The sequence below is a fragment of the Sarcophilus harrisii genome, chromosome 4, assembly GCF_902635505.1.
Source record: "Sarcophilus harrisii chromosome 4, mSarHar1.11, whole genome shotgun sequence".
Classification (NCBI taxonomy): Eukaryota; Metazoa; Chordata; class Mammalia; order Dasyuromorphia; family Dasyuridae; genus Sarcophilus; species Sarcophilus harrisii.
The window spans coordinates 329,785,568-329,811,622 of NC_045429.1; the positions used below are offsets into that span (position 1 = coordinate 329,785,568).

At 45.8% G+C, this 26,055-nt stretch overlaps 1 protein-coding gene across 3 annotated transcripts; it reads left to right on the forward strand.

Annotated features, from left to right (window-relative positions):
• The first annotated feature begins 276 nt into the window (after positions 1-276).
• PPP1R9B (protein phosphatase 1 regulatory subunit 9B) lies at positions 277-25,381 on the forward strand. Of its 3 annotated transcripts, none has more exons than XM_023502448.2 (10): positions 277-2,257; positions 7,715-7,847; positions 10,041-10,161; positions 13,384-13,488; positions 18,992-19,127; positions 20,187-20,321; positions 20,459-20,512; positions 21,533-21,762; positions 22,793-22,889; positions 23,769-25,381. In XM_023502448.2, exons 1-10 carry the CDS (start codon positions 857-859, stop codon positions 23,820-23,822), a joined length of 2,466 nt encoding a protein of 821 aa, XP_023358216.1. In that variant the 5' UTR covers positions 277-856; the 3' UTR covers positions 23,823-25,381. The 3 variants fall into 3 exon arrangements, with proteins under 3 accessions (XP_023358216.1, XP_023358217.1, XP_012403857.2); XM_023502449.2 differs by having other exon boundaries at positions 20,187-20,258; XM_012548403.3 differs by having other exon boundaries at positions 857-2,257; positions 20,187-20,339.
• The last annotated feature ends 674 nt before the right edge of the window (positions 25,382-26,055 follow it).

Consider the following 26,055-nt stretch of genomic DNA (forward strand, 5'->3'; position numbering starts at 1 on the left):
TAAAAGCGAGTCCTTCTGACCTACTCAACTTCTATCCAGAGTTCTGAGTTTGGGGAGTTGCAAAGAAGCAGTTGAAGAGTGTGTCCCCCTTTCTCGAAGGGGTGAAGCAGCTTTATTCAGGTCTCTGGATTGAAGCAAGAGGTGGAAATGGATAGGCTTGCAGTTGATTGGTGTGTTGGCGGTGGGGGGTTAAGGGGCGGGTCCACTAATGACTGGCCCTCCAAGCCTAGAGAGAGGCTTCCACTGCGAGGGGGAGGCTGGGGCCCAGGTCCCCGGAAACCCCTGTCGCTTTAGGACCCAGAAGGGCCCGTCCCCCAGCGGCCGCTAAGAGAAGGGCACCGGCTCAGTTCTCAGGCAGCAGCGGCTGTGGCAGAGGGAGAGAAAGACAGAGGAAAAGGGGAGTTGGGGGGGAGGGAAGCAGGCAGGCAGACAAGCAGACAGGCAGGCCGGAACAGAAGGAAAGCGGAGCCTGGCCCGAGCCGAGGCTGTGCGAGAGAACAGTGACAGCAACATAAGAATCTCGAAGAGCTCCGAGGCAGGACCATGGCTCCCGGGGTCCCCCGGCCCCCAGAGATCCGAATCTGCCATCCCGGGTGGGGGATGGACTGACTGCCTGCTTGCCTGTCTCTCGCTGACACCGCCGCCTACAATGTGAACCGGATTCCACCCGCCGCTTGTTCGGGGGGAGGGGAGGGTGGGGGGCTCCGACTGTGGTCGGCCTCTTGTTTGGGGGGGTCAGACTCGAGCGAGCCTCCTAGAGGGTTTTTTTGGGGGGAGGGGATCCGGACGGTAGCCGGTCCCTTGTTCGGAGGAGGGGGCAGAGAAAGGGGGGGATGCGAACCCGGTTCCCCCCATCATGATGAAGACAGAGCCGCGCGGCCCCGGGGGCCCCCTTCGGAGCGCTTCCCCTCACCGCAGCGCCTATGAGGCTGGTATCCAGGCCCTGAAAGCCCCGTCCGACAACCCGGGGGCAGACGAGGCCCCGAAGGTTCCCCATCACAAGAAATATGGCTCCAACGTCCACCGGATCAAGAGCATGTTCCTCCAGATGGGGACTGCTGGGCCTCCCGGCGGCTGGGGAGAAGGGAGTAGCGGTGCGGGGGGAGCCGGGCCCCCGGAGCCCCCTCCCCGGGTGCCTGAGCGCTCGGTGCGCCTCTCCCTGCCCCGGGCCAGCAGCCTCAACGAGAACGTGGACCACAGCGCGCTGCTGAAGCTGGGCACCAGCGTGTCGGAGCGGGTGAGCCGCTTCGACTCCAAGCCAGCACAGCCACCCCAGCCGGCGCTGCCGCCCCAGCCGCTGTCCAGGCTGCAGGAGACAAGGAAGTTGTTCGAGCGCAGCCCCGCCGGGGCGGCGGCCGGGCCCGGCAGCGACAAGGAGGCCGCCACTCGGCGACTCCTGAGACAGGAGCGGGCCAGCCTGCAGGACCGGAAGCTGGACGTGGTGGTGCGCTTCAACGGCAGCACCGAGGCGCTGGACAAGCTGGACACCGACGCCGTGTCCCCGACCGTCAGCCAGCTGAGCGCAGTCTTCGAGAAGGCGGACTTAAGGTCTGGCCTCCACCGGGGACCCGGGGCGCCGCCGCTCAACTCCAAGCTGGTCAGCAAGAGGTCTCGCGCTTTCCTGCCTACGCCTCCCGCCCCGTCCGGTGATGGGCCCTCAGAGAAGGAGCGGAGCCCGGGAGGGCAGCCTCAGCCTCAGGGGCAGCCCCAACAGCCACTGCCTCGCTCCGCACCGGTCCGCCCGCCCCCCAAGCCCCGGGAGGTGCGTAAAATTAAGCCGGTGGAAGTGGAAGAGAGTGGGGAATCAGAGGCCGAGGCAGCAGCTGGAGAGGTGATACAGGCTGAAGTGACTGTCCACGCTGCCCTAGAGAACGGCGCCGTGGCTGCAGCAGTCCCAGCCGGACCCCCAGAGGAGCAAAGAGCTCAAGCAGCCCCGGAGGATGAAGGTGACGGAGAGAGGGGAGTAGGGGTCTCGGGAGTAAGCCGGGCGCCTGACGTGGCCCCCGAGGAAGGGGATGAGTCCAAGAGGGAAGACTTCTCCGAAGCGGACTTAGTGGACGTGAGCGCCTATAGTGGGCTTGGGGAGGACTCGGGGGGTAGTGGGCTGGAGGAGGAGGAAGAAGAAGACGACGAGGAGGAGGAAGATGGGGAGCCCCCCTATGAGCCAGAATCGGGGTGTATAGAGATCCCAGGGCTCTCTGAGGAGGAGGAGCCGGTACCCAGCCGGAAGATCCATTTCAGCACTGCACCCATCCAAGTAAGTGAGGTCCCTCGGCACCCACTCCCCCCAACCCCCTGCCATGTGCGCTCTGCCCGCCTCCACCCTGCCAGCTGAGGTTGGCACGTTGAGTCAGCTCCCTCATTGGTGGGAACCCTGCCCCCTCCCAGCTATTCCCTGCAGCCCTGACCCAGAAGTGATTATATTTGGGAGAGGGTATTGCTTAGTTAGAACTATTTATATGGGATAAAAGAAATCTCATCAGAGTCTCCCTCTCGAAGCTGTGCCCTGTGCCGGAGTAAAGGCAAGCAATAAACTAGCATTGCACCAGTCCCCCTCCCCATGCCCTACATCTATTGCTTTCCCCTCCAGCGAGGGTAGCTGTCAGGGTATCTACAGTCCCCTTTGGCGTGCTGGCCTACTCTCCCCTTCCTCCCCCACCTCCAACTATGTGTCGGAAGGAGAAGGTGGAGAGGGAGGAAGAGGTGACTCCTTTTCCTGCTCACCCACACAACTGCCTGGGGCAAGCATTCTATGCCCTGCCCTTGATAAAGCCAGATTACTTTTCCCCTTCCCAGAACTCCTTTCTTTCAGAGAGCCTGGAACAGACGGTGGGATACTTGAGGGATGGGAATGAGCTCCTTTGGGGAAGACTCCAAACTTAAAGAAGAGGGGTCACAAAACAGAGGTAGATGGAACAAACCTGGAGATCGTTGCCCTCTTCTCCCTCCCCAAAAAGGGGGAAGCAGAAGGAAGCAGCGCTTTCCCCTGTTCAATCTAAATTAACATGGGGGGCACATTTCAACTTTGCAGAAGTGAAAGGGGGAAGTAGCAAACGGAGAACTCTGGAGTAGGATCACATGACTCCTAGGGTGGTAGGGAGGTGATAAGATTTAGGGACTTTCTTCCTCTTGGGATTTCCCATCCCCCAACCCACCACCTCACTGGAGCTCTTGAAGGACCAGGGTTTTCCATGATGGTGTGTGTAAAGATGGATTGAAATCTCCAGGGTGAGGAGCTTGAGGACTGTCTCAGGAAGGGTGCTGGAGGGGCTGGAAAGGAAGCCCTTTTTTGGGTCTCTGAAGCTCTCTGAGGATATTAAAAAAAAAAAAAAGTGGAGAAATGAGACCATCCAGAAAGGGAAGGGGTCTGTTTCTGCTCCCTCCTTCTCAATAATCTTTTAAAGAGCTGGTCCTGGAGAAGAACTTACCCTGACAATAGATTCCATTTGTGAAATCATAATGACCCTCTTCCCCCATACCAGAATAGAATGTTAGGACTAGAAAAAAGGATTTTAGAGATTTAGTTCCACTCTTTTATTTTACGTAGAATAAAACTGAGACCAACTGGCTCTTTCTTACACTCCTATAACAGGAGGTCCGAGGAAGGAGTTTGGATGCCTTGTACTGCTTCTCCATTAAGATTCCTCTTTCTAAGCCTTGGTTTCCCCCACCCCATCTCTCACCCCCACCTCACCCATACTCACTAAGTTGCTTAATAATGCTTTTGGTTCTTTAGATGAGAATGAAAAATGTATTAAGACTGTCTCTCTTTAGAGGTGTGTGTGTTTGTGTGTATATAGATAGAAGAAGAGAAGTGCTGGATAATATGGCAAGAACTGAGTCCCAGGTCTGATCCCAGCACAGATCTTTGCAACCCCAGCATTTCCGTAGCTTCCTTTCCTCCATACATGTGTCCTGGCTTTGAACTCCCTCATCCCATCTAGTTGTAAAGCTAAGACCCAATTCTGGGGCCTGACCTTCCCTTACCTATCTCTTCCTCACCTAGACTGGCATGAAAAGGATGGCATTCCATTCTCCAACCTGTTTGTTTATCATTTCCATAACAACCTCATGGCCAATGACCAGCCCTTCCTTCCCTAGGGATTGGGAGAGGCAAAATTTCCCTTCCCCAGTCCCTGAACTGTCCCTTTCCAGCAAGATGCAAATGGGAAAAACTAAAATGGGTGGTCACACCCCTCACATACAATCTGAACCTGTGTTATACCCCTGGGGAATGGGAGCAAAAACTCTGAAAGCCCTTTCACCAGCCAATCTTCTTTAATCAAATGAAGATCTAAAGTCACTGATTGTCAAAACTGGGAAGGGACCTTAGAAATGGATCACTGGAGCCCAATTTATTACTTTCATAGAGGAGGAAACGGATTGATGGAAGGAAAATGACTTGCTTAAGCAGACAATTAATGGCAGAGATGATCCCAGAACCCAGGTCTTTTGGGTGTCCTTCCATGTTACTGTGTCCTTTTCTCAGGGTATAAGGACCAGATAAAACTTTGGTAGGGAGAGGGAAAAGGAACAGGTTAAGAGATGAGGAATCTTCTGACCCAACGGAGAAAGAGTAACTTGGGGCAGATGAGACAATCAGGAATTGTTTGACTTTATTTCTCTAGGTCCTTCTCCAGGATATTTCCACCCCCAGAAAATGTCTGGCAAGAGTCCCTTGAAATCTGTGACTCTGAGAGGTTAATAGACTTTTAATCTTGATCTTTAGAAAACATGGCTCTATAACTGAGGCCTCAGGTTAAAGACCTGTATAAGTGTGAGTTGTAAATACTAATTCTGTGACTTATGACCTTTTGGGGATCTCTTGCTTTCCCACCTGAAACTATGATGGTAATAAGCATCTGTCAACCCATTCTCCAGGGACTTTGATAACCTTTGACACCAGGAACTCCAAAGCTATGACACCCATAAACTGATCCCTCTGAAGCGTGGGGATGGGATCAGTCAGCAAGCATCTATCTGACTTGGATGACTGTGTATGTTGTACCAGACCTCTCTGGGGCCTAGAGAGAAACTTAAAACTCCAGCTCATCTCATTGGGGAGATAAGACACACACATACACACACACACACCCCATGGGAAGATAGCTAACTTGACAAGGCAGCTGGATGATAAGTGCCTGCCAGAGTGTGAGGTGCAGACAATGAGTGGTGTAGGATTCAGAGCAAGGAGAGGTCCCAATGGGCCTAGGTGAGCTGAGAAGACTTTGGGGAAATACTGAATTTCCAGCAGGGCCTTCAAAGTTTGGTTAGGATTTTGATAGGAAAGAGAGAAGAAAAAAGGATCTGACCTGAGTGGTTTGGATAGGAGCAAAGGCAGGGAGCTAAATTTGAGAGTCTGCAGGGTTTAATGAGGTGACTAACTCATATAAGTCAGACTTGCTATCAGTCACATCTGAGTCCAATCCTGCTTTTGTTCTCACTAGTTTGTGTGACCCTGGGCAAATCTACCTCAAACTTTCATTCCCCCATCTATAAAATGGGTTTAATAGTAGTACCTACCTTACAAGGTGGCTGTGTTGACCAAATGGGATAAAAAGCATTTTTAAAACTTGATGGCATTATATAAATGTTAATTATCCTTATTATTTGGGAGAAGAGGAAGGAGACAGTGAATAAACCTAGTTGGTGATGGGGAACAGTTTCTAGGGGAGTATTGAGAAGTGAGAAGATGAGAGACAGCTAGGTGGCCCAGTGGATAGAGCACCAGCCCTGAAGTCAGGAGGGCCTGAGTTCAAATCTGACCTCAAATATTTAATACTTCCTCTCTGTGTGACCCTGGGCAAATCACTTAACCCCAGTTGCCTCAGTTAAAAAAAGAGAGAGAGAAAGAGAAAAGTGAGAAGATAAGAATTGAAAGAGATCACCTGGGTCTGTCTAAAGCTTCCCCATCCAGAGCTGATCCCTTGGAGGTTAATCTGCCAAAATAATCTGGGTTTTAGTTCCAGCTTTGTCACTAGTTACTCAAGTCCGTTCTCCTTCCTGGGCCTCAGTTTCCTGCTCTGGAAAATTAGATGAGTCAGGTCGAAGATTCGTTGTTCTACAGGTCCCTGCCGGCTCTAACATTCTGTGACTCTGGCCCCATTCCCCAACTCACAGTGGGATAGAACAGAGCCAAAGCAGGGCAGGAGACTCAGGGGTCTCCATACTGTTTCCCTTGAGCTGAGAAGTGAGACTGCATGCCCTGGTCCTGGCATTAGAGTGAAGGTGGGATGCTTTCTGTGGGCCATGGGGGGAAACTAGAGAAGCTAGTGTTCCCCTCCCACTAGCCCAGGCTGTCATATGGCCTCAATCCCCCCCACCCCTCGCCCCCGCTTGGCGCTGAATGTGCCAACCTGTCGTTGGAAGCACTGAAGCATGAAAATGCCACCATGCCCAAAATGATCCTCATTAATCTGCCACTATGGACACCCACACACCCCACACCTCAGGCCCAAAGACAGGCACCTTTGCACAGAATGGGCACTGCATGGGACTGGCATTTCTAGTGCTGAGAGCTGGGGCCTTGAGGATGCTGCCCCTGTTCTGCATCTGTTTTATCTTCTGGGAGCAGAGAGGCTGGCCCTGCTTGGAGCGGAAGGCAGCTCAAAGCCACCTTTAAGTCCGGTCAGCACATTGGTCCAGCGCCTTCTATCAGGCTTTCTTTACAGAGCCTCAGGTGGCGTGGCCCCTTAGGCAGATTGGAACATTTTATGGTGCCCTAGTGAGACTGAAGAAATTCGGGCTTCACTCGCCCGCGGGCAATCCTGGTGAAGCAATGTCTACTTATATGGGAGGATATTAAATGTCCTTTTTCTCTTTTAGTGGAAGAGATCCCTGTGGGAGGTGCCAAAAGAAAAATATGTGTTCTGTTAGGGTTTTTTCGGGGGGGGGGGGAGAGGGATGTTTTGTTTTTCTTTTTTCAGTCTCAAATGAGGACGGCTTCAATTCAATGATCTGATATATGAGCACTGGAGGGTACAACTAGAGAAAGCGTGGGCTGTTAGGATCACATTAAGAAAATCCCTTTTCTCTAAAAGGGGGAAGCCTAGAATTTTTCCCCTTTGCCTTCTCTGCCTCCAATGTTTTCTCCTCACTCACCATTACCCCCCAAAAGTCAGGTTACAGGCAGACACAGGATTCTTCTGTGTCCTCCTTGGCTTGTCTCCTTTTCTTTATCCATTTCTTTCTGCTCTTTTTCTCTCTCTCTCCCCTCCCCCCCGTCTCACACCCAATCCCCTCCTCTTTCTCCCCATCTGGTTCCCTCCATACTCACTCTATTTTCCTCTTGTGTTTTCCCATCCCTTTTCTCTCCCCCCCCCTTTTTTCCTTTTCCCTTTTATTCTTCATTTTCCATTTTGTATGATTTTCTCTTCTGTGTTTCTCTTACTTTGTCTTTGTCTTTCTCCTTGTTACTAGCATTCTGGCCAGGTTTTCAATCTCTGGCTTATCATTTCATTGTTCATTAGAGTTAGAGACCATATAGTTAACATTCATCACTTGACAAGAAATGAGGCCTGAAGAGCCCTTGTGATTTGCCTAAGTCTGCCTGGCTCAGGAACATTATAGACCGGAGCTAAGTGTGCCCAGAGAGAGCAAGAGGAGGAGTGAGCGGCTTTTTGCCTCAGTCTTGGTCTTGCCCCAGGCCAAGGTTTTCTCCTCCTCTAGCCCCATCTTTCCTTCACTGTCTAATCTTCCTCTTTCCTATGTCCAGGTGTTCAGCACATACTCCAATGAAGACTACGACCGTCGCAATGAGGATGTGGATCCCATGGCAGCTTCAGCTGAATATGAGCTGGAGAAGCGGGTGGAGAGGCTGGAATTATTCCCTGTGGAGCTGGACAAGGGTGAGGTGGGAGCTTGGGGGTGCTCTTCTTCTACCCAGACTTTGAGACTTTCTATTCCCCAGCTCTGGTTTACTGATCTGCTTGCTCACAGGTCCTCCACCCTTGGTCACCCATGATCCTCCTTTTTCATTCCTGTGCTCCTCCACTAATCTTATCCCATATGTTACATGACACAGGGCCAACAAGGAACACCATTGCAAGAAGCATCATCCTTCTCATCCCCTGTGGTGGAGTAGCGTATCTCTTCTCTCTTCATTACAGTACTCTGAGATATGTTTTTCTGTTGTTCCCTAGACCTATTCCTCTTCTTGTCCCCCCTTTCCCCTCCTCCCCATCAAAATTTATTCTTTGATAACACTCAATTAGAAAGGATGTGATAAAATAATTCTTCAGTTCTCTCCTAATCAAAGTACCTTTCCGTTGCAGAGCATCAGTAAAAAGGAAGAAAGAAAGGGAGATAGGGAGAAGGGAAGGAAGAAAGGAAGAAAGGAAAGGGAAAAAAGAAAGAAAGAGGGAAGGAAGGAAGGAAGGAAGGAAAGAAGGAAGGAAGGAAGGAAGGAAGGAAGGAAAGACGAGAGAAATAAATGATCAAAGTGTTAATGAGTGATGGAAGCTTACCATTGTTATGACTTACCCTATGCACTCTCCCAAATGTATTTTTACATTTTAATCTGATAGAATCTTTGAGCCCAAAAGGATATACTGGGGGATTTCAGGTTTTGGCACAAAGAGGCTTCTCTCTATGCATGTTTGGGTGGGAAGGCCTTCTCAAGTCTCTAAGCATTACCTCAGCTTCCTCACACATAGCTTTGCTTGTGTCCTAACTCCTGTAACAATCACAGACTGAAACCATCCTCTGGCACAATATCACACAGTGGCCTGGACCTTAGCATTGCCCTACCTACATTCCAATAGAATCTAAACTCCTGAAAGGCCAAGAAGATTTAGTTTTTGTATCTTCAGTGTTAACACAATGCCTTGCACACAGCAGGTGCTAAATAAATGTTTGTTAGATTGTTCAGTTGAATAAAAGCCAATTCACCCATCATTTAGCCGTGGGACTGATACCAATATCTATCACAACTATTCACAGATGAATACAGTCATCAGCACTTCCATATTCATAACCTTGTCTTCATCAGAGCATCACCCACCCAAAATCATCACCTTCATCAGATCCTAAACAGTCATCATCATGGCATATGCCATCCCCTAGTCCAAAATATTGTCACCAGAATTTTTTCAGAACCTCCTTCAGAACTCCCCCAGAATCTTACAACTAAAAAATCAAGGAAAGAAGGAAGGAAGGAAAGAAAGAAGGAAATAAAAGGAAAAAAGAAAAGAAAGGCAAAAAGGAGAGAAGAAAGGAAGGAAGGAGCCTTAATTTTGAAGCCTCATCAAAGCTAAACACACCTCATTATCCCTCTGTTTGCCAATGCTTTCTAAAAGCCCTTTGTGATCAACCAGACTTGATGTCAGGAAGACCCAAGATCAGACACTTATTAGCTATGTGGTCCTGGGAAAGTCACTTCTCCTCCATCTTGCTCAGTTTCCTCATCTGTAAAAGGGATATAATGATAGCATTTACTTTACTGAGCTGCTAGGAAGCTCAAAAGAGATAGCATGTGTATAGTGCTTTGCAAACCTTGAGAAGATTGGGGAGGACAGGAAGCAGCCAGGAGCATCAGTGGCATCCCTTAGCATCAAAGGCATTTCATGAGGACAAAAGCTTCTCACTCTGCAAAGATTGTTTTGGAGGATTAGGATTAAGTTGAAAATGGATGCTCCTGGACATAAGGCTGAGCCCCAGGAAATTGGAGGGTGTTGATTAGCACTTACTGGAGGGATGATTCGATTGGAGCTCGTTCTTTCCACACATCCCAAGCTAGCTTCCTACCTTGACCAGCTAGTTGTTCATATATACCTGCTTCCAGCACAGTCCTATGTGCCAGCCTTCCTTATACTTTGCTCCCAATCCAGTGCCATCTCATCAAATTGCTATCTATCTCTTTGACCTCTTCCCCTAGTTCACCATTTTTTGCTGGATATATTTTCAGCTCCTTCCTAGAACAACTTGAATGTATGTCACCCTCCCAAGTGTTCACCTGGCATTTGTGACCCTCTTCTCCACTCCCCAATCCAGCATCCTACAGAATGGCATTGATCTCTCCCTTCCCATCTGCCCCTTTTCAGACTCAGAAGGACTGGGCATTAGTATCATCGGCATGGGTGCTGGGGCCGACATGGGCCTGGAGAAGCTGGGCATCTTTGTCAAGACAGTGACTGAGGGAGGAGCTGCACATCGTGATGGCAGGTAACTGTCCCATTTCATCCCATTTGGGCACTGCCCATGGGGACTCTTATGGAATCAGCAAAAATCCTGTCTTCCTCCTGAAAGGGTCTTGAGGGATGATGTGGTACTTCCCCTGATATGTTTTATAGGTAGGATAAAAATCTTGTTTGGGGGGAGAAGATTTTGAGTTATTCTCCAGGTTGTAGATTTTCCCCATTGTATAATCTATATAGGTTAATAAAATCATAGATGTCCAGTTGGAAGAGGCTTTAAAGGTCATTTAATCCAACTCCCTCGTTTTATAAATGAGGAATTGAAGACCAAGGGAGGGAATGGTCATACTGGTAGATAAGAGGCAGAGATAGCCTGAGGTCCTCTAACTTTAGAATTAATAATCTTTCTAGTATACCATGATGGTTTATGGGGGAAAAAAAAGGCTTAATAAGGAGCTCAAACCCATACTCTTGATTAAGAGGTTTACACCTTATTAGCTATTACGAACACTAGAACAGTGATGGGGAGAGAAGCAGGGCAGGAAGGAGGATTAGTGTATTGGGTGGTTGTGTACCTATTCTTGAGGTTGATGGATTGTGGGTAGCAGTTTTTAGGGAGAGGTGTGAGAACCTACAGACTGGATTTGGGGGTTGTGATTTCTCTGAGCAATAAAGGTCCATGAATTGTTGACTGTAATGGGTTATATGGGTTTGAGGTGGGTACTACTAGAGTTGTATGTATAAGTGTATGAAAGCAGCATCTTGTCTGACATTTTCTGGTATGAAACGTGTCTCCATAATTGTTGTAGCAGCCTTTCAGAGGAGCTGAGCAGATACGCACCTGGTGCTGGAATGTGTTGAACTGCTATTGAGTGTGCAGTCTATACTTGCTGTGAGTGAGTGTAAATAGCAATTGTTTCTGTTCTGGCCAGAAACTCTAAGAGTCTTCCCCTCCCAGATTGATTGTTTTATGAAGGCAAACTCAGTCAACTTTTGCCTCATTTCTGACATAGACTTCAAATAATTGAATGGGCATTGCCTCAGACCAATTGACTTCGCTTAAAAAGAGCAAGGTCTTCCACTACATCCGGGTCATCTCCAGTCATCTTGACCTATGTCTCTGCAGATGTGAGTAAGGCTGATCTCACCTAAACCCAATTCACTTGCAAGTCAAGACATCACCTTCCTGATGTCAGGAAAGAAGGACCACCACCACCACCAACAACAACCTATTCTTGCCATAGTGGGGGACAGAAACCTTCCTACATTCCCTACAAGACTAGTGGACTAATGTAGTGTTCACACTCACTATTAGGATTGTAAATGGACTATCATAAGAATTGTGTTTCTGTGTCCAGCTTGGTTTGGGGCAGCTTCTGAACTGTCAAGTTATGAGTTTCATCTCCTAGTCTGAGCCCGCAGAGTAGAGATAATAATGGCCACAGCCATACACATCCCTTACCTTTCCATTCAGCTTCTGAGACTTTTCCAAGCACTTTCAGGCCAGTCCTAGCTGTAGCTGGCTAAGTGGGTGTGTGTAAAGATGCCAATTTCTGGTTCTCTGGTTCTCTCTGTCTGCCCAGGCACATCTCTGAGCATCTTGGACGCATGCGCGAGGGTGGGAAGAACCTGTTTACAATGGACTGGTTTCCTCTGTTTCCCGTATGGGGTCCTGTGGGAACATCACTGCAGTTCCAGGGAAGATGGGGGCGTGTGAGGGAGGATTCTTTCCATTTTCCACTCCTCTTTCCACTCCCCCTTCCCCTTCAGTGGATTGAGTCTGGGTCATTCACAGTCTCTGTCTTTTGTGGGGACAATAGGGGAGGAAAAAAAACCCTGGAACCAGAGGAAGGAAACAAGCATTTATTAAGTGCCTACTGTGAGTAAGCACTGTGCTAAGTGCTGTTTGTGAATCATCATATGTTTGTACAAGGATGTTTTGTGCTTGTTTATAAGCCTATATTTTGGTAAGAAGATACAGGCATGTATTTTCATGTCTTTGCATGATATATGTGTGTATGTATGTATATGTCATATTCTTTTAGAACTAGAAGGGACCCTATGAGCCACCACCCTCTTTTTACAGATTAGGATACCAAAGCCCAGGGAGATCAATCATTCGATCCATTAGTAAACAACTATTTGACAGACAAGCTTACCCTGTGTCACACAGGTCCCAGAGGTAGGATTCAAACTCAGATTCTCAGGAGCACTAAATCCTGTACTCCTTGCACTGTAACATTTGAAATATACCCTTCCTCTTACACATGGATACAGACAAACTCTTGTGTTTTTTTTTCTATTGTATATCTGTTAAAGAAGAGGCGTGGGATTCCAGCACAACTGTTAGTATTTATAAGTCCTTTTAAAGTTTGTAAAACACACTACAAATAATATCTTATTTGATCCTCACAATACCCCTGGGAAGTTGGTGCTACTGTTATCCCCATTTGACAGATGAAAAAACTGAGACAGATAAACATCAAGTAATTTGTTGAAAATCATGCAATGTCTAAGGCAGGATCTTATCTCAAATCTCTCTCACTCGAAGTTTCCCTTCTCCTCCAGGTCTGATTCATTCCTCCCTCACCCCAAGTCCTACTGAGTGGGTAGAGAGGTGCTGGGAATGGTATAATTCAAAAGGACTACTCGGAAGAAGGGACATGCAGTGGCTCTACCCATTGGGCTGCCCACATGTTTACTATTACATCCATGTTGCTCTGTATTGTCATCTTGAGTATTTCTGTATAAATCAATGTTTGGATGTGCATCAGTTTGTGTGTATGTGTGTGTTTCTGTCTAGAAATAATATATCTTTGTACATCTATGTATCTTTGTCTTGGAAAGTATATCTATATATGTCTGGCTAGGAAAACACATCTTTGTGTATTTGTGTGTTTGTCTGCCTTGGGAAAGTGTGTGTGTGTGTGTGTGTGTGTGTGTGTATGAGAGAGACAGAGACAAAGAGACAGCCAGAGAGACAGAGACAGAAACAGAGAGAGTTAAAACAGCTGGTAAGACTAGAGACTCTTGCATGATTTTGCAGATGTTCAGAATGCTTAATACAAGGGAGGACTACTGATGGAGAGGGAGCTTCTGGACAGCTGCAAGGTTTCTTTCTTCTCTCCTAGGGTATAAAAATGATCACTGGACTAGTGGACTTTGGTTTGGGTAGTGATGGACCCAGTCCTCTTAACTAAGGTACATGGAGCGTGATACCCTAACTCTCTCAATCTTCTTCTCTTCCTAGGATCCAAGTGAACGACCTCTTGGTGGAAGTGGATGGGACCAGCTTGGTGGGTGTGACTCAGAGCTTTGCAGCTTCTGTGCTTAGGAACACCAAGGGCCGAGTGCGGTAAGAAACTCTGGGTTCTGGGAGAAGGATGAGTGTTGGAACCCTAAACTTCTTAGCAATCAGACAACCAAACTATGTTTACCTACAAGAGAGATGGTCCCACCCAGAAAAGATTAGGGTTTTGCCTTAGGTATTAAGTCATAGAACGTACAATTATTGTTGAGTTGTTTTTTTTTTTTTTTTTTGAGTTGTGTGTGTTTTTATGATGCCATTAAGAGTTTTCTTAGCAGAGATACTGGAGTAGTTGGCCATTTCCTTCTCCAGATCATTTTACAGATGAGGAAACAAGCAAACAGGGTTAAATGACTTGCCTAGGGTCATATAGTCTGAAGCTGTATTGTATAAACTTAGGTCTCCCAGACTACAAGCCCAACACTTCATCCGCTGCACCACAGAATCTTCCTCACTCTACCTCGCTCATAGCCTCTTCGTCCATCTCTGGGGACTAAGGTGGAAAATTGATAGCATTAGAATTATTGGGGGCAAAATACTCTAAATGGGTATTCTTACCCTGGGATTTACAAACCTGTTTTTAAAATATTTTGATAGCTATACTTCAATATAATTGGTTTTGTAATTTTTCTTTTAGGCAGTTAAAAACATTATTTTGAGAAAGAGTCCATGACACAAAAAAGGCTGAGAACCTTTGCTCCCTAAGTACTTTTATAATTCCCTTCTAGGTCTCTTCTGCCTTTTTAAAAAGTAGCTTTTCCCTCATTTGTCTCCCAAATGCCATCTCTAACAGTCTTCTGATTCTCGTCATTCTGTACCTCCTCCTCTAAATAGTCTTTTTAGATTATACCATTCCTTGTACCTTCCTACTGACTCAGTGGGACATTGATAGAAAATGAAGGAGGAATGAATCAACTGGGTGCCAGGGACTACAGACTGGCTCATAACAACATCTGCCCACCTTCCCCCTATCTCCAATCTCCTTTCTTGTCTATCCATTTCTTTCTCTCATCTCCATTGCTGCCATTACTTCTCCTCATCCTGACCCTGGGGAAAAGGGAACAAATCTCCTGGAAAGGGATGGTGGTCAGGACATGAGCAATAGAGAAACAGGAAATGTGTGTGTATGTGTGTGTGTGTGTGTGTGTGTGTGTGTGTGTGTGATGTGGGGAGGAGACATGATTCAAGAGGGCCTAGGCCTTCTGCCATTTCCTTTTCATCCTAATCTCCCTTCTTCATCTCTCTTCCCCTTCCTGAAGTACAGTGGGCAGGGGGATACCCAAGAAACTTTTTTCATGTCTCTTAACTCCTGTTAGTATGACCCTCTCTTCCCTTCTAACACCTTGCTTCCCACTAAAGGATTTGTTGCCATTCCTACCAATATTTTCATTTATTTCCTTCAGCAACCATTTATTAAAACATCTAATACATTGAAAACATTTCTGTTAGACGCTGGGAAAGTTGTTTTTTTTTAAAAGGTCATTAAGACATATTTCCTGCCTTTATGTTGTTTATAATGTAGAAGAGGGAATAGAATTTACAACAAGAGGTATTAAAAGAATAATACCAGCTTGTGGAATGCCAGAAATGCCAAGTTAAAGATGCTGAATTTTATTTAGTCAGTAATTATCTAAGGGCCTACTATATTGCAAATACTTAGTTAAGTGCTTTGGATACAAAGAAAAGCAAAAAAGCCATATCTGTAAGTGAGGTGAGGGATATCTGGGGAGATGGAGGAGTTTATGAAAGAATCCTGAGGAAGGGAATAATTCAATCCCTTCTATGCATAGGTAAGACAAATTGGGCATTATTGTGAAGTAGAGATGGGAAGGAGGAAGCAAGGAGATTATCCAGGAAGGGGAGGAAGGCATTCAGGGAAGTGAGAGAGTCTTTCTTTAAGTGTTGTCTATGGAACTAGATGGCAGATGGACACATATGGAGCAGAGGTTGAATTAACAGGGCTTGATGACTGATTGGTTGTTGAGGGATGATGATGGGCCCAAGAAAGAGGGAAAGTCAAAGATAACAATTTTCATCCTGGATAATTGAATGAAAGGTGATACTATTAACAGAAATAGAGAAACCAAGAGAAAGATGATCATTTCTATATTGAACAGGTTGATTAAGATGTCTAGTAAGCAGTTGGAAATTTGGAGATGGAACTTGGAAGAGATTTTTTTTTAAATGGTTAAGGGTGTAGCACTTGGATCTGGATATCCAAGTAAAATTTTGGGGCTCTCCTTTTGTGCCAGATAGGAAATCTGATTTTTTTTCCCTTTTTCTTTTATGGGGTGTTTATAGTACTTTACTGTGAAATTTCGGTTAAGTATTTGGTCATAAGCTAAACGTGGGTCAGTGTTCAGTAAAAATATTATACATATATTTATGCTTTTCTGTTATCTGTGACTTCTGCAAAACTCCTCCAAAATTAACATTTAATTTCTTTTCTTTTTTTTTTTTGTGCTGAGGCAATTGGGGTAAAGTGACTTGCACAGGGTCACACAGCTAGGAAGTATTAAGTGGTCTAAGGTCAAATTTGAACTCAGGTCCTCCTGACTTCACCTAGCTGCCCCCATGATTTCCTTTAAGTCCCAACTAAAAGCCTATCTTCTACAGAGAACTTTTCCTAACCCTTCTTTATTCTAGTCCTTCCCCCTGTTAATTATTTCCTATCATTATATATTTCATATATATATATATATATATATATATATATATATATATATATATCACTTCTTTGAATATGTTGGTTTGTTGTGTCCCACATTAAGTTGTAAGCTCCTCAGAGGCAAAGTTTGTTTTGCCTTTTTTTTGTCACCTTGGCACTTAGTACAGTGCCTGCCACATCCTAGGCATGCACTTAATAAATGTTGATTTCTTGATTGATCGAAGAGAAAGAAAAAAAAAAAAGATTTTGAATATAATGTCGCCAGACAGGGGTGTGCTGGAGCCAGCTCTAAAGCTCAAGTCAGCCAATTTAAAAATTTTCAGTGTGAGCCCTTATACCTTGGAAATAAGCAAAAATTTTCATTTATTGTTTTCTTGATTGTCTAGACTTGAGAAAATGATGATGTGATGGAAATGTGTATACTGAAAAATAAACTTTAAAGTGTGTCATGCATACATTTGGGAGATGAGGCAAAAGCTGGTTGTTCAACATTTATTAGCACACTCCTGATCCCAGGATAAAGACAAGGAGGCAATATCACTCCAGTATCTTTGCCAAGAAAACTCCAAATAGTCACAAAGAGTTGGACATGACTAAAAATTCCTTAACAACAACAAAAATATGCCAGCCATTGTGCTATGTGCTTTTTACAAATATCTCATTGGATCCTCACAGCAACCTGCAAGGTACAGTTGAAGAAATTGAGGCAAACAGAGATTAAGTGATTTGTCCAGGATCATACAGCTAGTGAGTGTCTAGGACAAGATGTGAACTCAGGTTACCTGGCTTGAGGGGATTGTGTTTTCCATTGTGGCCCTGTCTTAAGGCCACTCAAAGGGAAGCCCAATTAGATTTTCCTAGATAGATAACCTGACCTTATAAGTTAGTCTGTGAAGAAGGTTAGAGGGAACAACAGTGGAATCTTTGCATACGATGTGCAAATGGCCAAAGAGCAGCATTGCTTCCCCTTAGAGTCCTCGTTGAACTCATTGTTTCATTCTCTTTTGGTTTTAGAGGTACTATAGTTTCCTAATTTTCCTACCTCCCTAATCTCAATCTTGGAAAGAATAGTTGGTTTTTAACAAGCATATTCTCAAGTGGAGAACCTTAGTTGTGGCAGCTGGAGCTTGGTGGAGAGATCATTCATTCCTCCAAACATATAATAGGCACCTTCTCTGTGCTCAACACAGTATTGGGCACTAGAGAATCAAAGACAAACACTCATACTCTCAAGTAGCTGACATTCTGGATGAGTGAGTGGCAAATTTAGAGCCAGAGGACCCAGATTCCAAGACTGGCTGTGTGATTTGGGGCCAGCCACTTAATGCCTATGAGCCTCAGTTTCCCCATTTGAAAAAGTGAAGGAATTGGACTAGATGACATCCCTTCCAGCTACAAACCAAAGATCCTAATGTCTGATCAGAATTGAAAAGAATCTGGCCTTGGAAACAAGAAGCTTGGATTTAACTCTTGGCTCTTTAAAATTTTTTCTTTGTAAATTTTATTTCCCTTTTAAAAATAATTTTAAAATAGATAAGTTGATATGGGTGGTTTCCAGGATCGATGCCAATTTGACATCCCAGGTGATCCTGGGATTAACCATTTATAATAAATGTTGGTGCAGTCTCTTTAACCCAATTTTAATCCTTTTTAAAAAAATTTTCTCTTGAATTTTATTATTGCTATATAGATATGCTATTGGTTTTTGTGAATTTATTTTGTATACTGTTATTCTTTTTTTCTGTTTGAATAGCATTTTATTTTTCCAAATACGCAAAGATAGTTTTCAACATTCACCTTTGCAAAACCTTGTGTTCCAAATTTGTCTCCCTCTCCTCTCCTCCTCCCTTCCTGACAGCAAGCAATCCAGGATAGATTAAACATGTGCAATTCTTTTAAACATATTTTCATATTTGTCATGCTGCAGAAGAACAATCAGATCAAAAAAGGAAATACAAGAAAGAAAAACAAACAAAAAACAGCAAAAAGTTGAAAATATTATGCTTTGATCCATGTTCAATTTCCATAGTTCTCTCTGTGGATTCGGATGGCACTTTTCATCACAAATCTTTTGGAATTGCCTTGGATCACCTTATTATTGAAAAGAGTCAAATCCATCACAGCTTAACTTAATCTTTTTTCTTCCTATGGAATGCAAGTAGGCAAAAGGATAGCTAGATAGGGACAGTCTGGTAACACAGCTAGCCTGCAGTCGAGGTGACCTGAGTTTAAATTTGACTTCAGACACTTATTAGCTGTGTGTCCCTGGGCAAGTTAGCTAATCCTGTTTGCCTCAGTTTCCTCATCTATAAAAAAAGAATGAGTTAAAGAAGAAAGTAGTAAACCACTCCAGTATCTTTGCCAAGAAAACCTGAAAAGGGGTCACAAAGAGTTGGACATCACTAAACAACAACAAAAAGGGATAGATAGGGATTATAAAAAGGGAAACAGAGAGGGGACAAATGGTTTCTCCAGAATCGTATCAACTGCTGTGGACCAATTTACACATAGGATATCTTTAATATCTGCCCCCTCCATCCTCTTTACTTAGCTTTAAAAGCTCATCTCTCAACAGAGAAACTTTCAGAGGAGTCTGTTCAGGAGATGCTGGAGCCAGCACTTACAGGCTCCAGAGAGCTGGTTGTTAAATTTCAGTATGATTATTTACACCTGAGAAATCATTAAATTTTCAGTGTGAGCATTTACATTTTGGAAATCAGCAAATTCTACAAATCAGGTTTTGATTTATTTCTGTTGATCATCTAGGCTTAAGAAAGTGATGGAGAATGAGAGCTAAATTTAAAAGTGTCTTGTGTGCATTTATTAGCTCACCACTGAAAGAATGATATCTTTCTCCTTCTTCCCACCCTCCACACATTGCAGATTTCTGATTGGGCGAGAACGTCCAGGGGAACAAAGCGAGGTGGCCCAATTGATCCAGCAGACCCTGGAGCAGGAGCGGTGGCAACGAGAAATGATGGAGCAGAGATACGCCCAATATGCAGAAGAAGATGAAGAGGTAATCTGGATTCCACCTGTCCAGTGCCAGAAGGGGCAGAACCCCTTCACACGATTTCATTTGGCCTTAAATTCCAGTGTGGGTGCCGCCTGGTGGTCATGTGGAGTATCACACCCTCTTATAACAACAATAATAATATTAACTTAATAAATGTATGTTGAATTAAAAAATGTATTAGACATCCTCCCTGTCCACTGGAGGATTATAGTGTAGTAGAGAGACAAGACCTACAGGCTCAAAATGACTAGGCTATCTATAGTATATGCAAAGTACAAAATGTGTTATTATTGTTATCATAATAGCAACAGTATTTGTTAAACAGTAGCTCAGCAACAATATTTGTTAAACAGTAGCTCAGAAGAAGGACTGCATTGCTCTGATTTCCAGAGTGACTTTTATATCCCTATTAGAGTCAGCCTGGCCATCCATTTTGTATAGTCATTATTAGCTCAAAGGCTGCTGTGATTTGGGGTACATTTTTCCTTTTGGGGCCTTAATTTCCTTCTCTTTTGGGGGGAAGGGATCGGATTAGATGATTTCTACAATTCCTTTCCTTTGCATACTATGGAAGTCCTGATTTCCTTCCTACTGTTCCTCCTCAAGGTTAAGTATGTCTCAGCATCTCTTAATAGCCATTTATGGTTCTGTTGATCATCGATTTGTCCAATCCTTTCTTGAATCCACTTATATTTCCTGCCTGTACCTCTTAAGGTTAGAGTTTTATATATTTATTCCTTGCTGTGTAGTTCTTACTTGTCTTTTCTGTCTCCCTTTACCCTTAAGGACTATTCCAGATATATAATCCCTAATAACCATTGAAGTATTTTTAAAGTAAGTGACCTGGACCCTGTACTGAGGGCAGTAGTTTTTTTTTTTTTTTTTCTTAGTCTTATAGGGATCTTAGGAAATATGCCCAAGGCGGAGCTTCTAGAAGGATAGAACTATAGCGCTAAATTCTAGGGATGGGTGGGTGGTAGGTGGAATCCAGGTGAGGAAGAGAGGGATTCAGGAAAGGACTGGTTTGTGATTTTTATGACTGCCTTGCTTTCCTCCTTTCAGACAGGAGAGTACGCCACAGATGAGGATGAGGAGATGAGCCCTACATTCCCAGGCAGTGAAATGGCCATAGAGGTGTTTGAACTAGCGGAGAATGAGGACGCCCTGTCCCCAGTAGAGATGGAGCCTGAGAAGCTGGTGCACAAGTTTAAGGAGGTGGGGGTGGGGGTGGGCTCCCAGGGGTTAAAGAGGGAAGGGGATGGGGGTGCCCAGCTGCTGGGGTGTCATTGTGGGTGGACTCTGAACTGAATCAGTTTCTCTACTTGTCCTGACAGCTCCAGATCAAGCATGCTGTCACTGAGGCTGAGATCCAGCAGCTGAAAAGAAAGGTGAGGATCTGTCTTGGGGTACCCTGGGCCTTGTGGGGTCTATTTGGTGGGAGGTCGATTGACACTATTATAAGTTTTTTGGGTCTAGAGGTTGTTATCTTCTTTGTATTTCCATCCTTTACATTTAACACAATGCTTGACACATCATAAGTCTTTAATAAATACTTGTGGATGGATAGATTGATTGATCCTTTCAGAGATTGTAAGGTTCCCTTCACACACACACACACACACACACACACACACACACACACACATACAAACACACCTGCTGAGTCATAATTACACACAGTAATCAGGGAAAACTTCATAGAGGAGATGGACTTACCTGTACTTTGAAAAGCACACAATTTGGATAGGCTAGAGAGAGGGAATAGCTTTCCCTGAGTAATTAATTCATTCAGTAATGACTGCAGCATGTCCCAATGTACCTCTTTTACAATATTTAAGGGGTGAGTAGAGTGGTTCTTAGGAGGTAGCTGGAAGAGTGTATCTGAAGCTCAAGAGCTCAGTCTGGTGTCGAAATAGAGATTTGGGAGCCGTCCAAATAAGTGATAGTTGAAGCCAGGAGATAAGATCATTTCTTCAAGGGAGAGAGTGTGGAGACAGAATAACAGAGCAAGCACCATGGACTGAACTTCTGGGGAAGCTGACAATTGTAGAACTGGAAGAGCAAGAGGAGTCAGCAAAGAAGGCAGAATACCTGAGAAGCAAAATCATGGGGGAAAGGGGAAAGGAGGATGGCACCCAACAGAGAGAGCACTGGATGTGGAGCTGGCAGACTCCAAATGATGACATAGACTAATTCTGCCATTTACTATCATTTTGCCTCAGCCTCAGCCTCATCTATAAAATTAGAGATGGCTTCTAAAATCCTTTCCACTTCTGAAGCTCTCATCCTCTGACCATGGTCTTAGGGTTTGAGATATCCATAAATACACAGCCCATACATTTTTTGCTGTCGAGTGGGAATATTTCCTTTTCTCTCTCTCTGATCCTTTTTCTCTGATGGTATCTCAGCTTCAGGGCCTGGAGCAGGAGAAGGGTCGATGGCGAGCTGAGAAGGCCCAGCTGGAACAAAGTGTGGAGGAGAACAAGGAGCGAATGGAGAAGCTGGAGGGCTACTGGGGGGAAGCACAGAGCCTGTGCCAGGCTGTGGATGAGCACCTCAGGGAGACTCAGGCCCAGTACCAGGCCCTCGAGCGAAAGTACAGCAAAGCCAAGCGGCTCATTAAAGACTACCAGCAAAAGTATGGACTTGGGAGAGGGAGGAGGCTTAAGGGTCAGGAGAGAGAGATAAAAGCGAAAGGGGGAAATTTGGGGAATCATGGATTCAAGAGGGGAGATAACAAGGGACAGGTGAACAAGTGAAAGCTTTGGAGGTAGCCTGAATTCGCATCCTATCTCTTAAATTTACTAACTGTAATCTTGATTAAATCACCAATCCTCCATGAACTTCAGTTTCCTCCTTTTTTAAAATGAGGAGGTTGGGCTAAATGGCCTTCCAGATTCCTTCTGGTTATGATATAAGCTGACCAGAGGGAAGAGGATTGGGAAGTATGGATGGGAGGGGGCAGTAAAGGGAAGCTGGCACACTTTTGAGGGATTTCTAGTACTAATGAAAGGCATTTGAGAGGTTAAAGATTCAAGAGAACCGAACAGTTTAGGCAGGGGGCCTTCAAGAGAGGAAACATCTTCCATTTTTCTTCTTTTTTGGGGGGGAGGGGGGAACTCCTAGCAGAAGTCTAAGGAAAAGGGTAGATGTTCATAAGATAAGGCCAGACAGATAAGTGCCCAGGATGTACATGTAGGGGGCAGGGACTGGTCAGAAAAACTGGGGAGCAGAAGTCCTCAGGTGGTGAAAATCCAGAGTAGAAAAGGCTTTGGGGGCAAAGCCTCTCAGGTTAAGAAAGGAAGAGAATGTAATATTTTGGAGAAAGAGTCCTGGGGAGATGAGAGTATTTGCTAAAGATCAGTCTCCAAGGAGTATCAAACTCCTGCTGACATTTCTTAGAAGAGACCTGAGATCGAATTCAGCCTCCAATACTTACTAGCTGTCTGATCATTTAATGGTAGGAGTTCTTCATAGAAACCCCTGTCCTGGGGAGGTAGCAGACTTTGGGCAATAAAGACAGGAATTTGGATGCTTGAGTCCCTCTTTGGAGAGATATGAGAAATTGAACTCCTGGGTCTCATTTCTTCCTTGGGCATGAGAGTACTTGCCAGTGCTTGAGCCCAGTGCCCAGCCCTGACCTATCCCCCTCCCTTCTTTTCCCAAAGGGAGATCGAATTCCTGAAAAAGGAAACTGCACAGCGTCGGGTGCTGGAAGAATCGGAGCTTGCTCGAAAGGAGGAGATAGACAAACTCCGGGACAAGGTAAGGTAGCCAAATCTGCTCTCCTTTCTTCCTGTTCTCTGCCTCCATCTGACCCTCAGCACTATCACAAAATTTATATTGAGCTAATGAGCCTATTCTCTGCGTCTCAGTATGACTGGTATGAGGTGATGAGATGGCACTTTCAGGGACTTGGAGGAGGTTGACACTGGAAACCTAGAAAGACCCAAATGTAGGGAGTTTTCAAAGAGTATAAGAATAGAAGTGGAAGTAAGGGATGAAGTTCTACCCTTCCTACCCAATTGTTTTCATTCCAGTGGAACCAAGCTTAGGTGTTACCCAATCCATGACACAGGTTGGCTGACACAATACTCAGTCCATGGCAGAGGTTATCATGTCAGCCAACCTGCTATAGAGGGAATCCAAGAGGCAAGTGCCATGGGTTTCAAGAACTGCCCGCCTCTCATTTCCCCCTATAAAAATACAGAGGCTTGAGATGGGGAATGCATAAGGAGGACAGAGACAAAGGGATAGAGAGACAAAGACAAACAGATACTCCAGATCAAGGAGACAGAGACACAGAAAGAAAAAATGGAATGTTGGGAAGAGACTCAGAGCATGAGAGACGGTCCAAAAGGAAGAAATACAGAGACCAAGAGGAGAGATCCAGAGATTAACTTCTCCATCCTTACTGTGATCCTCATCCCGATTCTTACTTCAATGGTCTCAGATACTCACATGTATCTGCTGCACATGGGAACAAGGACACTGTCACCCTGCCCTTTTTGCTATGGATTTGTGTAGCTTTTGGGGGAAGGGGTCAGGCCTGTTGCCAATCAGCTATTTCACCTTGCTCATTATCCCTAGCCTGCCCTGATCACTTGTTTTTGTTTTCTGTTTTGTTTTGTTTTGTTTTTTCAGATTTCGGAACTAGAGGGGAACCTACAGACAATGAGGAATTCCAATTCCACTTAACACATACCCAATTCCCAGTCAATATCTAACCACCCACCCTTGGATTTTCCCTTCCTCTTCTTCCCATTCTTTCCTCCCTCCCTCCCCTTCATCCCAATCCTTGCCTTTTCTTTTCCACTCCCCACCTGGGGACAGGTGCCCCAATTCTCTCCTTGCCTTCCCAACCCCATATCCCTTCTTGCTTCAGGGACCAGAGGAACAGCTGGGAAGGCCTCTGGACTTAGGGCTCAACTGGGTTAGTCTTTCATTTGTCAAGTCAGAGCCTAAGCAGAAATGGCCAGGGAGGGAGACTTCCCTCCTTTGGTCTGTGTCCATCTTGAAAGACAGTTTTGTCACCGCCTCCCCAAGACTGAGGATGCTGCCCAGGGTGGAGGGAGACTCCTGATGACTTTGAGGGGTGCTATGGGGTGATCCCTCTTGCTGTCTCTGGGCATGTCCACAGGGTGGGTTCTGGACGGACAAATGGACCCACCACCCACCACCCAAACTGTCCAATTCCAAGCCACTGCCTCCAAACTGGAATGGGAAGGGAAGTAGTGGAGACTTCTGGGGAGCAGCCAGTGCACTTGTTGGCCAGCTCTTTCCCCTTTCCACTGCCCCTTCCCCAAAGATCTCAAAAACTGAAGGGGCTGCCCTGTGTCCTCACCAGGGCCCCTAGGACCTCTTGGCTGTAGACTTCCTTCCTGACTCATCCTCTTCCCCACTCTACTTCACGTCGGGGATCAATTTGCTGTCTCAGTTTCATCCTGCTTCTCCTGCTTCTGGGGTGAGGGGAGCTCCCCCGTCCTGTAACTCAGTACCCCTCCCCCAACCCAGCCTACCCTGGATTCTAGGCCCAGGGCCTAGGGCAGGGTGGATAGAACAAAGGGATGCTCAGAAGTTGGGTCAAGCCCTGCACGGACTTCTGGTTGGTTTATTTCCCTTCCCTGGTATCCACGGAGGGGAATTGGGAGGGAGCAAAGGGAGGGCCCAGGACACTTGGGTTCCCAACCTCCTACTCCTTACTTCCCTGGGGCAAACTTCATTAGGTCTTCTCCCTGATCCCATTTCTCCTTGCTGAGTTTTGTGCCCCTTCCTTAACCACCCTCACCCTGCAGGTGCCAAATAGTGATAGAATTCTTTCATCCCTTTTAGTTCCTGGGCCTCTGGTAGAGACAGATGGAGAAAGGGGGCAGGTGGAAAACTCACTCTTTCTGGTTGTTTAGACTCTGAATGTTAACTCTTTAACTCCTAGTCCTGGGTCAGGGCTCCTTTGAATAGACTCTCTTCAGGGCACCCCTTTTCCCCCAGTGCCTGTTGAGGGTAAAAACTCAACCTCTCAGTGGCTTAAGCCTTCCTGGCTCTCCCCCTTTTTTGGTTCAGTGCCACCTTCTCAGTTTCTACATCCCAACCCACATATCTCTCTCTCCCCAGTCCCCTAGTCCCCTCTTCTCCTTGGAGATGGATGGTAGACTGCCCACAGGTCTACTTTCTAAATAAGACCACCTCTTCCTACATTTCCCTTTCCCAATATTCACAGACATATCTTTTTTTCCCCAAGACTGGGGCTTGGACCAAGGGAGGAGAGATCCCAATATTCCCTCCCCACCCTTACCACCTTCAGAATCTATCTCCCACTTAGTTTTTGTTTTATTTTGTTTTCGTTTTCTATCTTTTTTCCCCCACTTTTTTTTCCACTATCAACCCCTGCAGTCCCAGGCAGGGATGGGTGGGTGGGTGGGGGTGGGAGGAAGGGGGTGGACCTTGCTTGGGCCAGGGTTAGAGGTTACCCCAACACTATCTCCTCCCCACCTAGCAGTTCCCCGATTTTTTTATTTTTAGAGACACCTATAATTTCTGCTTCCCCCTGTAAATAGGCCTACGATCAGTATTCTTGACCCCTTGTTCCTACTCTGTTCCCTTCTCCTTTGCCTTCCCCCACAAAAAGCTGGATGTCTCAGTGTCCCCAATCCTGTGCCCTGCCCCTACTTCATCCCTGGCAGATGGAGGGACTTCTGGGGCAAAGTGGATGTAGGGGAGGGAAGGGAGATACTTAGGATGGGGTGGGGCAGCAGGGGGAGAGTTGGCCAGGGAGCATCTCCAGGTTTCTCTTGCCTGCCCCTCTCCCCTGCTGAGGGGCCATGTCTCTGTATATAATATATATATATATGTATGTATTGTCCCCGGTTTTGTATGGACCATGCCCTCTGTCAGGTTGTCCCCATAAAAACAGCCCCCACCCCATCCCCTATCT

Coding starts and splice junctions, on each gene's coding strand:
- PPP1R9B (XM_012548403.3), top strand. CDS start 857: ATGATGAAGACAGAGCCGCGCGGCCCCGGGGGCCCCCTTCGGAGCGCT. Junction 2,258..7,714: donor TCAGCACTGCACCCATCCAA/GTAAGTGAGGTC, acceptor TCCTATGTCCAG/GTGTTCAGCACATACTCCAA. Junction 22,890..23,768: donor TAGACAAACTCCGGGACAAG/GTAAGGTAGCCA, acceptor TTGTTTTTTCAG/ATTTCGGAACTAGAGGGGAA.